This window comes from Entelurus aequoreus, linkage group LG09 (genome assembly GCF_033978785.1).
Source record: "Entelurus aequoreus isolate RoL-2023_Sb linkage group LG09, RoL_Eaeq_v1.1, whole genome shotgun sequence".
Classification (NCBI taxonomy): Eukaryota; Metazoa; Chordata; class Actinopteri; order Syngnathiformes; family Syngnathidae; genus Entelurus; species Entelurus aequoreus.
Genome location: NC_084739.1, coordinates 59,649,873 through 59,667,337, shown reverse-complemented (window position 1 = coordinate 59,667,337; position 17,465 = coordinate 59,649,873). Strand labels below are relative to the sequence as shown.

General features: G+C 38.2%; 1 protein-coding gene across 2 annotated transcripts in view; it reads right to left on the bottom strand.

Moving 5' to 3' along the window:
- arid5b (AT-rich interaction domain 5B) overlaps nt 1-17,465 on the bottom strand; it is a 337,352-nt gene that overhangs the window by 63,517 nt on the left and 256,370 nt on the right. For both annotated transcript variants that reach the window (XM_062059039.1, XM_062059040.1), the window contains one exon: nt 13,933-14,221. In XM_062059039.1, the coding sequence (XP_061915023.1) occupies nt 13,933-14,221 (289 nt within the window). The remainder of the gene's footprint in view (nt 1-13,932; nt 14,222-17,465) is intronic.

Here is a 17,465-nt window from a genome sequence, read left to right as displayed (position 1 = left end):
GGACTATTTAGCCAGCTTGTTATGCATCAGCTGTAATTACCACACTGGACCCCCTGCTGGGTGGTGGGGGGGGGGGGGGGGGGTGAAGATAACACGCGTCCGTCCCTCTTACATGTCTTGTCATTAGCAATTCCTTCGCTCTGTTTTGCAGAGGCCAATTACGCCGCAGATAAGGACGGTGCGAAGGAAAAAAAAAAGAAAAAGACCCCCGACAATGCAGGACCGGAAGCCGAGGAGACGACAATTAAGACGACAAGACGGCGCGAGGGGAGACAAATTGGAAGCGATGTTCACAATCGCACGCTGATTGGTGATAAAGTGAACAAGTCTCCGCCGCTTCCTTAAAGGCCTACTGAAACCCACTACTACCGACCACGCAGTCCGATAGTTTATACATCAATGATGAAATCTTAACATTGCAACACATGCCAATACGGCCGGGTTAACTTATAAAGTGACATTTTAAATTTCCCGCGAAACTTCCGGTTGAAAACGTCTATGTATGATGACGTATGCGCGTGACGTCAATCGTTGAAACGGAAGTATTCAGACACCATTGAATCCAATACAAAAAGCTCTGTTTTCATCGCAAAATTCCACAGTATTCTGGACATCTGTGTTGGTGAATCTTTTACAATTTGTTTAATGAACAATGAAGACCGCAAAGAACAAAGTTGTAGGTGGGATCGGTGTATTAGCGGCTGGCTGCAGCAACACAACCAGGAGGACTTTGACTTGGATAGCAGACGCGCTATCCGACGCTAGCCGCCGACCGCATCGATGATCGGGTGAAGTCCTTCGTCGCTCCGTCGATCGCTGGAACGCAGGTGAGCACGGGTGTTGATGAGCAGATGAGGGCTGGCTGGCGTAGGTGGATAGCTAATGTTTTATAGCTCTGTGAGGTCCCGTAGCTAAGTTAGCTTTAATGGCGTCATTAGCAACAGCATTGTTAAGCTTCGCCAGGCTGGAAAGCATTAACCGTGTAGTTACATGTCCATGGTTTAATAGTATTGTTGATCTTCTGTCTCTCCTTCCAGTCAGTGGTTTATTTCTTTTGTTTCTATCTGCAGTTAAGCCAGATGCTATCACGTTAGCTTCGTAGCTAAAGTGCTTCGCCGATGTATTGTCGTGGAGATAAAAGTCACTGTGAATGTCCATTTCGCGTTTTCGACTCTCATTTCCAAGAGGATGTAGTATCCGAGGTGGTTTAAAATACAAATCCGTGATCCACAATAGAAAAAGGAGAAAGTGTGGAATCCAATGAGCCCTTGTACCTAAGTTACGGTCTGAGCGAAAAAAGATACGTCCTGTACTGCACTCTAGTCCTTCACTCTCACGTTCCTCATCCACAAATCTTTCATCCTCGCTCAAATTAATGGGGTAATCGTCGCTTTCTCGTTCCGAATCGCTCTCGCTGCTGGTGTAAACAATGGGGAAATGTGAGGAGCCTTTCAACCTGTGACGTCACGCTACTTCCGGTACAGGCAAGGCTTTTTTTTATCAGCGACCAAAAGTTGCGAACTTTATCGTCGATGTTCTCTACTAAATCCTTTCAGCAAGAATATGGCAATATCGCGAAATGATCAAGTATGACACATAGAATGGATCTGCTATCCCCGTTTAAATAAAAAAAATTAATTTCAGTAGGCCTTTAAACACGTCCTCCAGAGAGCAGAGTCGCTCCCAGGTAAGTGACACGGCGAGGATAGACGTAACACGGACGCCAACTTGAGGCTCAAAATAAGCAATTGCGCTTCCAGCTCAACATCGAGGAATGGAAAGTCGAGAGTCAAAATATTGCTTTTAGAGAAGATTTTTGACACACTTCACAGGCCAGAAAAAGTCAACTGCGAATTTGAAATAAAGTACCGTATTTTTCGCACTATAAACTATTTTCATACAAAAGGCGCACTGGAGGGCAGCACGGTGGAACAGGGGTTAGTGCATGAGCTCGGGATCTTTTTGTGTGGAGTTTGCATGTTCTCCCCGTGACTGCGTGGGTTCCCTCCGGGTACTCCGGCTTCCTCCCACCTCCAAAGACATGCACCTGGGGATAGCTTGATTGGCAACACTAAATTGGCCCTAGTGTGTGAATGTGAGTGTGAATGTTGTCTGTCTATCTGTGCTGGCCCTGTGATGAGGGGGCGACTTGTCCAGCTTGTACCCCGCCTTCCGACCGAATGCAGCTGAGATAGACTCCAGCACCCCCCGCGACCCCAAAAGGGACAAGCGGTAGAAAATGGATGGATGGATGGAAGGCGCACTGGATTATAAAGCACATTAAAGGGGTCATATTATGATGTTTTTTTTCTACATTTAAAACACTTCCCTGTGGTCTACATCAGTGATCCCCAACCTTTTTGTAGCTGCGGACCGGTTAAACGCTTGAAAATTTGTCCCACATTTTTATTTATTTATTTTTTGTCATAAAGAAATACAATCATGTGTGCTTACGGACTGTATCCCTGCAGACTGTATTGATATATATTGATATATAATGTATATATTGTGTTTTTTATGTTAATTTAATAAATTTTTTAAAAAAAAGTTATGTTTATTTTTATTTTTATTTTTTTATTTTTATTTTTTGTCATAAAGAAATACAATCATGTGTGCTTACGGACTGTATCCCTGCAGACTGTATTGATATATATTGATATATAATGTATATATTGTGTTTTTTATGTTGATTTAATTTTTTATATATGTTATATTGCTACTATGGTACATTTTTAGTCTACTTTGTACATTTTGTTTTCCCCCTCTTTGTGTGCCCTTGTGTTGATTGATTGAGACTTTTATTAGTAGATTGCACAGTACAGTACATATTCCGTACAATTGACCACTAAATGGTAACACCCGAATAAGTTTTTCAACTTGTTTAATTAAGTCGGTCCACGTTAATCAATTCATGGTATAAATATATACTATCAGCATAATACAGTCATCACACAAGTTATTCATCAGAGCATATACATTGAATTATTTACATTATTTACAATCCGGGGGGTGGATGTGGAGGGGGTTGGGGCGGGGGGGAATTAGGTTTGGTTGATATCAGCACTTCAGTCATCAACAATTATATCATCTGAGAAATGGACATTGAAACAGGGACGGCGTGGCGAAGTTGGTAGAGTGGCTGGGCCAGCAATCGGAGTGTTGCTGGTTACTGGGGTTCAATCCCCACCTTCTACCTTCCTAGTCACGTCTGTTGTGTCCTTGGGCAAGACACTTCACCCTTTGCCTCTGATGGCTGCTGGTTAGCGCCTTGCATGGCAGCTCCTGCCATCAGTGTGTGAATGTGTGTGTAAATGTGGAAATACTGTCAAAGCGCTTTGAGTACCTTGAAGGTAGAAAAGCGCTATACAAGTATAACCCATTTATCATTTATTTATTATGATTATTTACATTTGATTATTTACAATCCGGGGAGGTGGGATGTGGTGGGGGGAGGGTGTTAGTCTAGGGTTGTAGTTGCCTGGAGGTGTTCTTTTAGTGCACGATCCTTTCCATCCTTACCCTTTCCATCTTTTGTAATTGAGCTACTGTGTGGAACAATTTCCCTTGTGGATCATTAAAGTTTGTCTAAGTCTATTTTTGACAGCCCTAATCAAAACATTTAAATTAAGTTTAAACATTTTTTTTGTATATTTAATAATGATCTGGAGTGCTTGATAAAGTGGGAAGTAGCTGTTTTTGACCACATGGTCGTTTATTAACAAGTATATCATTACAACACAACAGCAGCAGAACCAATGTTGTAATAGCGGCAAAGCGCAAACTGCTCAGTCAGCATTTATAGTGCTGACGAGTTCATTGTAAACAACAGTGCGGCAAGTAGGGATGAGAATCGAATTCGGTACTTTATACGTACAGTACAGATGACATTTCATCAGTACTACCTGGTACCAGCTCACTTAAAATCAAACAGTACCATATTTTGATACTTTTGTTGCTCGTGACGTCACACCCTCAAGCACTTGACGAACAAACAGGCGTATTCTTAAGGTAATGTTGTCATTTTTCATGCCCATTAGGTTGAGTTTTTTCTTGCCCTGATGTGGGATCTGAGCTGAGGATGTCATTGTGGCTTGTGCAGCCCTTTGAGACACTCGTGATTTAGGGCTATATAAGTAAACATTGATTGATTGATGCCCATAAAGCAAGCAAACGCTCATAAGGCTGACAGGCTAACCTCCTCCAACCTCCGAGGACAAAGCTACGAACAATGGGAGACCGGGTTCTAGCTATTAGGCTGTTCTAGTTTTTATTTTTATTTATTTTAATACACTGTAGCACTTTGAGGTAGTTTACTCAATGTAAAGTGCTTTTTACGAATAAAATATATTATTATTATTATTATTATTATTATTATAAGTACAGCACTGGTGGTTCTCAAACTTTTTTCACCAAGTAACACCTCAGAAAACTAAATTAAAATACAGTAATGTGGTAGGCCTACTCATTAAAAACAAGGCAGAGGTTTCATCTAAGGCAGTGGTTCTTAACCTGGGTTCGATCGAACCCTAGGGGTTCGGTGAGTCGGGCTCAGGGGTTCGGCGGAGGTCAATACACACCCGACTCATCGTGTAAATAAAAACTTCTCCCTATCGGCGTATTACGGATACGGCAACAGCAGAAGTCAGACTGATTTGCAGGTGTGTAATTTGTTGTGTGAACAAGGTGATGTTCATGCACGGTTCATTTTGTGCACCAGTAAAAAAACATGGTAACACTTTAGTATGGGGAACATATTCACCATTAATTAGTTGCTTATTAACATGCAAATTAGTAACATATTGGCTCTTAATTAGTCATTATTAAGTACTTATTAATGCCTTATTCGGCATGGCCTTATTATAACCCTAATCATCTAACCCTGACCCTAACCCTCTAACCCTAACCCTAACCAAATAACTCTAAATCAGGGGTCCCCAAACTTTTTGACTCGGGGGTCGCATTGGGTTAAAACAATTTGGCCGGGGGCCGGAATGTACTGTACTTTTCAATAAAGATAACTTTAAACTAGTCTTAACTTTAAAGAAATACACTCTATACATTGCTAATGTGGTAAATGACTATTCTGGCTGCAAATGTCTGTTTTTTTGTGCAATATCTACATAGGTGTATAGAGGCCCATTTCCAGCAACTATCACTCCAGTGTTCTAATGGTACAATGTGTTTGCTCATTGGCTCAGAAGGCTAATTGATGATTAGAAAACCCTTGTGCAATCATGTTCACACATCTGAAAGCAGTTTAGCTCGTTACAGAAGCTACAAAAACGACCTTCCTTTGAGCAGATTGAGTTTCTGGAGCATCACATTTGTGGGGTCAATTAAACGCTCAAAATGGCCAGAAAAAGAGAACTTTCATCTGAAACGCGACAGTCTATTCTAGTTCTTAGAAATGAAGGCTATTCCACAAAATTGTTTGGGTGACCCCAAACTTTTGAACATACATACATACATATATATATATATGTGTACATATATATATATATGTGTATATATATATATATATATGTGTACATATATATATATATATGTGTATATATATATATATATATATATATATATATATATATATATATATATATATATATATATATATATATATATATATATATATATATATATATATATATATATATATACATATATATATATATATATATATAAATATATATATTTGATATATACATATATCTATATATATTTGATATATACATATATCTATATATATCTATATATACATATATATATATATATATATATATATATACACATATATACATACATATGTAGATATATATATATATATATATATATATATATATATATATATATATATATATATATATATATATATATATATATATATATATATATATATATATATATATATATATATATATATATATATATAAATATATATATATATATATTCGATATATATAGCGCCCGCAATGATGTCACGTTATCGATGAGAAAATGCCTTTTTAGACAATATGATTTGCCTGAGCGGCTAGGAGACACCGTGAGTAGCAAGCTGTACTAAGTGGATAAGAAAAGACAGATTTTTTAAAAAAAATTTAAAATTGTATTTAAATTTTATTGTATTTTTTTATACTTGGAACTTCCCGCGGGCCTGATTTTGGACGCTGGCGGGCCGGATCCGGCCCGCGGGCCGTAGTTTGGGGACCCCTGCTCTAAATTAAGTCATTGTTACTTAGAATATGTTCCCCATACTAAAATGTTACCAAAAACATATAACTTTGTCTTGAATTTGAAAAATTATTATTATTATTTTTTTTTAACTAAAGAAGGGTTCGGTGAATGCGCATATGAAACTAATGGGGTTCGGTACCTCCAACAAGGTTAAGAACCACTGATCTAAGGGAATATTAAACAGTAACACTGTGTTTGAATATGGGAAAATAAAACACTGTATTTTAATCACACAGTTAGAGAATCACTGCACTATGCCATCCACCAACGCTACAATTATGTTGTATAGTCTTGTGGGAAAAGTACTTTAATATTGTTTTTTAACACCTGCTTATTCTCAATGCTGTCGTTGAAGCACTTCTTTTTCTCTAAACCTGTCATAAATAACAGCGACTGTTTTTTTTAATTTTAAATATCAAGTTACAGCTACAGCGAGACCGTAGCATGAACACGAGCCGCTCTAATAGAGCCATGGTGAAAAATAATAACTTAAACATGCCCCGTCGTGGAGGCTCAACACGTTATTTGAAAGGTTTAGAGCGGGCGCTGTAAAGTACACATGCTTATTACAGACTTAAGGGGCCGACGGGCCTCAGATCAGCGGCTCTGCTCTGACATGTTTAATGCATACAGCCCCGGGGGCCGCGTATAAATTCAATATAAAAGCAGGGCAGGCAGGAGAACAAATGGACTGTGTGTGTGTGTGTGTGTGTGTGTGTGTGTGTGTGTGTGTGTGTGTGTGTGTGTGTGTGTGTGTGTTAAAGCAGCAGAAAAAATACAACATTAGCAGGATTATTTTTTCTTTTTCTTAACTGACACTCTGTCTTCTGTGTGAGCGTTTAATGACTACATGGGTAAGACCAGGTGGGATAAAGCGTCCGTGTTGGGACTCAGCGTGGGGTCCTTTATAGGTAAATCACTGCGATGTGGGAAGGAATTCGAACAGGGCGGAATTCGTCAGCCATCTGTTGCTGTGTTAAAACCAACGTCTTTATCGTTATTCGTGATGAGAATAAGACAATGAATTATGAATCATTTCATTTTTTTGGTGTGTTCGCTCGCTGCCAATGAAGTAGCACGGTTTCTACCGGCAAATGAAAGAGCCAAAAAGCGTGCACGTTGACCTATTTAACACCAGATGACGGCGGCCGCAGCTCACCTTCACGCAGCAGTCGGCGACTAACGAGTTTAAAGCCAAACACAAAGTGTCGCCTTTCCATTCCGCGCACGTCTCGCGCCGCTCTTTTGAAACGCCTTCTTTTGATGAATCTTTTTCGGGAGCGAATGCAAATGCCTTCTCCTCGCTGGCGGAATGAAAGCTGACAAAGAAGCGGAAAAAGCCCGCCAGGTCGCTCAAATGACAAGCAAAACAAGACGCACCTTGAAGGCGCCACGTCGTGACCTTTACGGCGTTCACGTGTGCCACCTCTGCCCGACCTCCATCAAAGACATGTGATGTTCTTGAGAGGACGTACATAAAGAGACGGTTTCTTGGGGGCAACCTTTTTTTTCGGACATTTTGTGCTTCTAATGCACACATTTAGGCAAAGCAGGCTTTGCTGCACATCTTAAAACAGGGGTCCTTAGCCTTTTTGACATCAAAGCCCTTCTTTTCCACGAAAATAACAACACTGAATTAGTCATCTTAATCGTATTCAATATTTATATCTAACCTACTTACAGTTTACAGCCTTGTCAAATGATATGAAAGCATGTGCTAATGACAAATATTATCAAGGCTTAGGTCAGGCTGATTACAAAATCAATACAAATCAAATATACTGCAAAAGAAGGGACTCATAAATAACTGACGAAAAATACATTTACATACAATAAATTAATAATATATTTGTTTCAATACAATTAAGGTGTAAATCATAACACAGTTTCACCACTTATAATTTTTGCGCTTAAAACAATGATTTTTGCTCCTGTGTTTGATATAGTCATTACTGCCACAAGTGGTGGAAAAGTGTATTACAATTAAGTACGAATCTTATCAATTTATGCGCTTAAAAAAATGATTTATGCTCCTGTGTTTGATATAGTCATTACTGCCATAAGTGGTGAAAAAGTGTATTACAATTAAGTACGAAACTTATTAATTTTTGCTCTTAAAAAAATTATTTATGCTCCTGTGTTTGATATAGTCATTAATACCACAAGTGGTGGAAAAGTGTATTACAATTAAGTACAAAACTTATTAATTTTTGCTCTTAAAAAATGATTTATGCTCCTCTGTTTGATATAGTCATTACTGCCACAAGTGGTGGAAAAGTGTATTACAATTAAGTACGAATCTTATTAATTTGTGCGCTTAAAAATTATTTATGCTCCTGTGTTTGATATAGTCATTACTGCCACAAGTGGTGGAAAAGTGTATTACAATTAAGTACGAAACTTATTAATTTTTGCTCTTAAAAAAATGATTTATGCTCCTGTGTTTGATATAGTCATTACTGCCACAAGTGGTGGAAAAGTGTATTACAATTAAGTACGAATCTTTTTTTTTTTTTTTCTTTTGGGTTATACTTGTATAGCGTTTTTCTACCTTCAAGGTACTCAAAGCGCTTTGACAGAATTTCCACATTCACCCATTCACACACACATTCACACACTGATGGCGGGAGCTGCCATGCAATGCGCTAACCAGCAGCCATCAGGAGCAAGGGTGAAGTGTCTTGCCCAAGGACACAACGGACGTGACTAGGATGGTAGAAGGTGGGGATTGAACCCCAGTAACCAGCAACCTTCCGATTGCTGGCACGGCCACTCCACCAACTTCGCCACCGCCGTCCCCTATTATTAATTTGTGCGCTTAAAAAATTATTTATGCTCCTGTGTTTGATATAGTCATTACTGCCACAAGTGGTGGAAAAGTGTATTACAATTAAGTACGAAATGTATTAATTTTTGCGCTTAAAAAAATGATTTATGCTCCTGTGTTTGATATAGTCATTACTGCCACAAGTGGTGGAAAAGTGTATTACAATTAAGTACGAAACTTATTAATTTTTGCTCTTAAAAAAATGATTTATGCTCCTGTGTTTGATATAGTCATTACTGCCACAAGTGGTGGAAAAGTGTATTACAATTAAGTACGAATCTTTTTTTTTTTTTTTTCTTTTGGGTTATACTTGTATAGCGTTTTTCTACCTTCAAGGTACTCAAAGCGCTTTGACAGAATTTCCACATTCACCCATTCACACACACATTCACACACTGATGGCGGGAGCTGCCATGCAATGCGCTAACCAGCAGCCATCAGGAGCAAGGGTGAAGTGTCTTGCCCAAGGACACAACGGACGTGACTAGGATGGTAGAAGGTGGGGATTGAACCCCAGTAACCAGCAACCTTCCGATTGCTGGCACGGCCACTCCACCAACTTCGCCACCGCCGTCCCCTATTATTAATTTGTGCGCTTAAAAAATTATTTATGCTCCTGTGTTTGATATAGTCATTACTGCCACAAGTGGTGGAAAAGTGTATTACAATTAAGTACGAAATGTATTAATTTTTGCGCTTAAAAAAATGATTTATGCTCCTGTGTTTGATATAGTCATTCCTGCCACAAGTGGTGGAAAAGCGTATTAAAATTAAGTACGAAACTTATTAATTTTTGCTCTTAAAAAAATGATTTATGCTCCTGTGTTTGATATAGTCATTACTGCCACAAGTGGTGGAAAAGTGTATTACAATTAAGTACGAATCTTATTAATTTGTGCGCTTAAAAAATTATTTATGCTCCTGTGTTTGATATAGTCGTTACTGCCACAAGTGGTGGAAAAGTGTATTACAATTAAGTACGAAACGTATTAATTTTTGCGCTTAAAACAATGATTTATGCTCCTGTGTTTGATATAGTCATTACTGCCACAAGTGGTGGAACAGTGTATTACAATTAAGTACGAAACTTAGTACGAAACAGATATTTTTGACGGCCCCCTAAGGTTAAGAAAATGATCTTAAAATACAGCCTGAAGTTCTGCCAACACACAGCTGTAAGTTGTTTATTTTGTTTTTCTTTAGCCAAAAGGCTAACCTAGCACGATGTTGAAGTTAATTCACTTTTTTGTTGTCAGTGACATATAATTACAACAACATTTTTTTAGATCATTATAGTAGTGACCATTAAGTGGTATAAAACCCGTAAATACCCCTGTGTAAGAAGTTCAATGATATAGTAGTCTACTGTTATGCCAGCGCTGTAGTTCACAGAGCTATGCTAGTGTCGCTAATGTTTGTGTTTCGTGTATTTAATGTTACGTTGCTAGATGTGATATTTGGCAACGATTACGTTGGACGAGTGCAGAGTGATAGTGTGTATGTAAAAACTGGATAAAGTACACAATAGCGCTTCTTAGAGACAAACACTGTTCATTTGCATTAAAGCTACATAAGTTATAAACTGTCTCAATTCCAGTATCAATGCAAGGTTTTGAAAAACACTCTTCCAATATGCTTTTTTTTGTGAACATTTCGTTAAAAATTGGGACCTTTTAGGAGTTGCGGCGGTTGTGTAGCAGCTTGGTGTGAAGTCACTGATAAAATATGAATTAGGGGATAGCCCACTGAAGGTTACTTTATTTTTAATTTAGTTGTTTTACACTAATCATATATTCCACAATTTGTTTATCATGTATTCTTAATAATCCAGAACATGCATCTCAATAAATCTTGGTTTGAGTTAAATAGTGCTAAAATTGTTTCACAGAAATAAAAAAGGGGAAAAGACTGGCTCTGCCAACAAGTTGTTTATTTTTCACAGAGTTGGCAACAAAAAGGGTGCTGGGGTTGACTAGTTTGATGCACAGAGGGTATAATAATATGCTAATCATTTGATGCTATTATTGTATGTTTTTATTGTTGGATAGAGAGGCTGTTTACACATTTACATGTCTAGAGGGCGCTAACTTTCCTATGTTATATTCTGCCCTCTTACGGCTTCTAGGATATAATGACATAACTACGTATGTACGTAAAACATGCATGTGCATTGTTATGTTAAACCACTAATGGTAACATAAACTAGGTAATGGTGTTCTTGTTTTATTGCTGTTTTGAAAAATGTAACTGTGAGCAAGTTGCAAAGAGCACCTTTAGTGGTCAGTGATGCTTATGTCTAAGTTCATTGATATGTTAATACAAATATACCGTATTTTCCGGACTATAAGCAGTTATTTTTTCCCAAACTTTGATCCCTGCAGCTTATTAAACGGTGCGGCTAATTTATGGATTTTTCTTTGCCAATGGCCATAATGTTTTTTTTTATTCAATAAATACTTTTCATAAAACACAGACAGAGACACTAAAAAAGTATTTTGCTGTTTGTGTTATGGCGCCATCTTTTGGACGATTCCACTCACTGCAGGTTAAATTTCTACAGTATTACCTTCTGTTTAGTGCCTTTAACCGGAAGTACCAGTGCTGTTCCGTCTACTAGTCATCAATAGCGTTCTACTCGAATCGATTCTTTATTTATCACTCCACGCAACGTTTGTAAGTTTTACACTTACTAAACCGTCACATGTTCAACAGTAGTGTTTTCATGCACATACTGTATGTACGTGCTATCGTAATGTAATCAAGTTAACGTCATTAGTATTAGCTAATATGCTTACACATTTACGAATGTCTGTGTTAGTGTTATGGTATTGACTTACAATGGCATTCTTTTTGTATTGTTTCAATTAAAAAAATTCCTTAGTAAATTTACCAAAACGTCATCGTGCAGTTATTGAGTCTGTTTAGCTGATTGGAGAGCTAGCTTCCGCAGCTAGTGGGTCCATGACAATGACTTCTGTTTAACTTGATCCGCCGTTTTACTGCCATGTTATAGGCACTGTTTGGAAACAATTAAGGTAAGGTATGTAAATAAACATTTACAAAATATTTGTGTAACTAACTAATTTCACAATGTACATATATATCTGCGGCTTATAGTCTGGTGCGACTAATACATGGAAAAATATTATTTCTTCTCAAATTTAGTGGGTGCATCTTATATATAGATGAGCTCTATAGTCCAGAAAATACAGTAATGCTTTTCTGGCTCAAAAAGGGAAAACTAGCTGTTGTATGTCCTGAAAGAAAAAATGGCTTTTCGTGATGTAGACTACCTGACTACACTTTTTGTAATGACACTCTGCAAAATCAGGGGATGGGGGGCCTCAAAACCTCTCAGCCCTGGGGTCTGGCATTAGGTTAAGGGCCTGGAAGTCCCAAATGGCGCTGCCTACTCGAAGGAGGACACTGAGCACTGACTTGTTTAGGAAGTAGTGCTGTCAATCAATTCATTTCTTAAATCAGATTAATTCACTTTTTCTAATTATAGTGAGGGGAGTGGGATGTGGTAGGGTGGGGAAGGGGGGCGCAGTGCAATGCATATGACCCTGGGGAAATATGCTTTATCAGTATCATGCAGTATCATGCTTCAAACTCTACTTCAAAAAGCTCTGCACAACAAATCATGCTCATTGTAGACATTATCAATTACTTCCTTGTTTTTGTTTACAAAACTAAATTGGCACAAACTGTTTTATTAATTGTTGTAGTTTATATATTGGGCTCCTGAGTTAATGTTGCTGATCAATTAGAATTTATTACTATTTATTTAGTTTACTTAATTTTATTTTTCAGTATAAAATGGCTGAAGTTGGTCAAAAATGTTTCTAAATTAAATAAGGATACCGTATTTTTCGGAGTATAAGTCGCTCCGGAGTATAAGTCGCACCGGCCGAAAATGCATAATAAAGAAGGAAAGAAACATATATAAGTCGCACTGGAGTATAAGTCGCATTTTTTGGGGACATTTATTTGATAAAACCCAACACCAAGAATAGACATTTGAAAGGCAATTTAAAATAAATAAAGAATAGTGAACAACAGGCTGAATAAGTGTACGTTATATGACGCATAAATAACCAACTGAGAACGTGCCTGGTATGTTATCGTAACATATTATGGTAAGAGTCATTCAAATAACTATAACATATAGAACATGCTATACGTTTACCAAACAATCTGTCACTCCTAATCGCTAAATCCCATGAAATCTTATACGTCTAGTCTCTTACGTGAATGAGCTAAATAATATTATTTGATATTTTTTACGGTAATGTGTTAATAATTTCACACATAAGTCGCTCCTGAGTATAAGTCGCACCCCCGGCCAAACTATGAAAAAAACTGCGACTTACAGTCCGAAAAATACGGTACATGTTTTTGAATATCAGGCAAGTTGATGCAATTTAAATAGTTTATGTTAGACTAATAACCAATGTTAATAACATTATTTGTTGTAAATTGATCTATATTTCTTTCTTTTGTCTTGTTTTCTTTAATGTTAATCAGGATCCATTGTTATGCAGAGGTGTACTTATAACAATTTTAAAGACAAATTATACTATTTATAGTCGCAGTGAGGGAGGGGAAGAATGTTTTTCTTCTTCCTTAGGCGTAACAGCAAATAATTAAGAAGCAATGGATTAGTCCCACTTTTGAATAGGGATTAATCATGATTAATCACAGGGAAAGCACTTGCATAATTCAAATCAATAAAAAAAAAAAAACGACAATATTTCGACACAAATGTTATTGTCACAATGTCATACAGGAAGAGTTTTAAACATGTTTGACTTGAATGCACTACTTGGATTAGCTCAAACTTAAAATTTGACAACACTATTTGGAAGGGAACTCACTCTGTTTGAAGCCCAGGAAGGGGATCCTTTCGATGGGCGTGTCCCTCTCCTTCATGTACTTGTAGAGTTCCACGAGGAAGGCCTGCTCGTCCTCTCGGCTCTCTGACGATAACGACGATGACGACGACGACGAAGACGACGACTCGTCCTCCTCCTTCTCTCTCCTCTCCTCCGCCTCCTTCCGTCGCTCCTTCTCCTCGGGATGCGTCTTCTTCCCGAGGCCGCCGGCTTTGTGTTTGGCGGTGGAGCTAATCTTGCCGTTGGGTAGCGCTTTACAGCTTGCTTTGGCCTGCGAGGAGAGGACATCAAAAACTAAAACTTCTGTTTCATCTTTCATGTGTGGGTCGGAGCCCAAAGAAGTAGGCAGGCGAGCCGCGGGGGGTGGGGGGGGGTTTGGGAGGGGTAACCTCTCATTGATTCCCAATGAAGCGGCTCCTCTTGTCATCGCAGATTAAGCGCAGATTAGCTGGACTCTCGCTTCAAGACAGAATTGCTAATATTGATTTAGCTGTCCAAGCTCATTGGGATAACAGCTGCGGAAAAAAAGGCTTTTTCAGGGCGGCTGTTTGCTTGAGTCGGAATATTAGAACACAGCGGGAGTGGGAAACACTGAAATATACTGTAAATAACAGGGATCCCAGCAAAGTAAACAAAAATAGAGGAATTGAGAAATATTAGCTGGGGCACAAGACATTTCCTACATAGCAATTCTGTAAAAATGCAAGAAAACTTCCCAATGGTTTTTAGCTAAGACAGTGGTCCCCAACCACCGGGCCGCGGACCGGTACCGGGCCGATTGGTACCGGGCCGCACAAGAAAAAAAATAAACATATGTATATATATATATTTTTTAAATTAAATAAACATAAAAAACACAATATATACATTATATATCAATATAGATCAATACAGTCTGCAGGGATACAGTCCGTAAGCACACATGATTGTATTTCTTTATGAAAAAAAATAATAAAATAAAATAAAAATAAAATAAAATAAAATCCCCCCCCCCCCCCATATGCTTTATCAGTATCATGCAGTACCGTGCTTCAAACTCCGCTTCAAAAAGCTGTGCACAACAAAACATGCTCATTGTAGACATTATTAATGACTTCTTTGTTTTTGTTCACAAAACTAAATTAGCACAAACTGTTTTATTAATTGTTGTAGTTTATATATTGGGCTCCTGAGTTAATGTTGCTGATCAATTACAATGTATTACTATTTATTTAGATTACTTAATTTTATTTTTCAGTATAAAATGGCTGAAGTTGGTCAAAAATGTTTCTAAATTAAATAAGGGTACCGTATCTAAGACAGTGGTCCTCAACCACCGGGCCGCGGACCGGTACCGGGCCGATTGGTATCGATTGGTACCGGGCCGCACAAGAAAAAAAAAAAAAAAAAATTAATATTTTTTTTAAAATTAAATCAACATAAAAAACACAATATATACATTATATATCAATACATTCCGCAGGGATACAGTCTGTAAGCACACATGATTGTATTTCTTTTATGAAAAAATAAAAAAATAAAAAATAAATAAACTTACTTCCCGGAAGTAAAAACCAGTGGTGGTCAAGGTGTGTTTTACAGCAAGCAAAAGACTACAAAAGAGGCTTAAAAATCTTCCTGCAAAAAGCAAATACGAGCAAAAAAATCAAACTATGCAATTGAATAGATCCCTTTACTTTATAGGGATCTATACCCTTGTGTGGTGTTCGGGTCTGTGGGACCCGCTTTCATTTTTTATTAAAAGAAAAATTATACAATTAATTAATTTTTCAAACTGAGACTCACTGACTTTGGCTCATTTTCTGTGAAGAACACATATCAGAATACATATTTAATGACCACACACCATACACCCCCCCCTACACATTTCTATTACATATAAGATGTCCGGGTCCACTGGACCGGGGCTAATAGAAGTGTGGAAATTGATGTTCTGTGTACCACACACACACACACACACACACACACACACACACACACACACACACACACACACACACACACACACACACACACACACACACACACACACACACACACACACACACACACACACACACACACACACACACACACACACACACACACACACAGCAGGCCTAGACAGGAGGGGGACAGAGTGTAGGTACACAGAACATCAGAGGGTCAAATGTGCGAGAAAATGAGAGCAGACAGTGTTGACAAACAATGTTGCAACCTTGTGTGGGAACCGCAGGTGCAGAAACACAAAAGAAGAATCCCTGTGGGACGCAAAAACTGGCAGAGAAATTTTCCGTGCAACGTTCATACTGTTGTTTGGCTTTTAACGCCTCACAATCAAACACTTTTATGTTAAAATACCGAACAGATGTTTACCTTATCCCAATAAACATCTGTTCAGTATTTTAACATAAAAGTGTTTGATTGTGAGGCATTAAAAGCCACAAAATGCAACGGGTCCATCAGACCCACAAATGCTGGCTGAGTAAAAACAATATGAACATTACAAAGATTTGTCCAGTGATAACAAGGATTATACGTCGGTCGCGTTACTACATATCAACTCCAGACTCCATTCTACACGACAAAAAAAGATGAAAACTCGGAAAAGCATGGAGGTCTACAACTTATTTGTGTGTGGCTGGGTCAAGGAAATTAGTATCAAGACTGCATCGTTTTTGCTCGGGTAAGGTTGCATTTCATGATTTCACTTCGCGTCTACAGCCATGTTTGTTGTTGTCGCATGCACCGTTTACGAGTAGCAAGTTTTTCCCTGTCTTTACCAAAATAAAGCTTCATTTATGATTGCTGCCTTTGTTAAAAACGTAGGTTTTGCTCACATTTGATTTAATTTATTTAGACTCGTCGAGTTGGTGCTTTTCGAAACACTAGTAGCAAAAATGTGTTTAAGAAATACAAATAATATCAAGATAATACTTAAAAGGGAAATAAACGTTAAAAGTATATCAAACGAGCCTTTAAAGGCCTACTGAAACCCGCTACTACCGACCACGCAGTCTGATAGTTTATATATCAATGATGAAATCTTAACATTGCAACACATGCCAATACGGCCGGGTTAGATTAGTAAAGTGCAATTTTAAATTTCCCGCAAAATATTCTGCTGAAAACGTCTCGGTATGATGACGTTTGCGTGTGACGTCACGGATTGGGACACCATTGTGGCCAGCTATTAAGTCGTCTGTTTTCATCGCAAAATTCCACAGTATTCTGGACATCTGTGTTGGTGAATCTTTTGCAATTTGTTTAATGAACAATGAAGACAGCAAAGAAGAAAGCTGTAGGTGGGATCGGTGTATTAGCGGCCGGCTGCAGCAACACAACCAGGAGGACTTTGAGTTGGATAGCAGACGCGCTACCGTGAGTACGCAGCTTTGGCTTCCAAACATTTGATCGCTTGCCCGTACGTGCGTGCCGCTATGTGCATGTCACGTACGTAAGTTTGGGGAAATATATGTGCTGTATGAACTTTACGGAGGTGAACGGTACTTTGGGCTGTGGGATTGAGTGTGTTG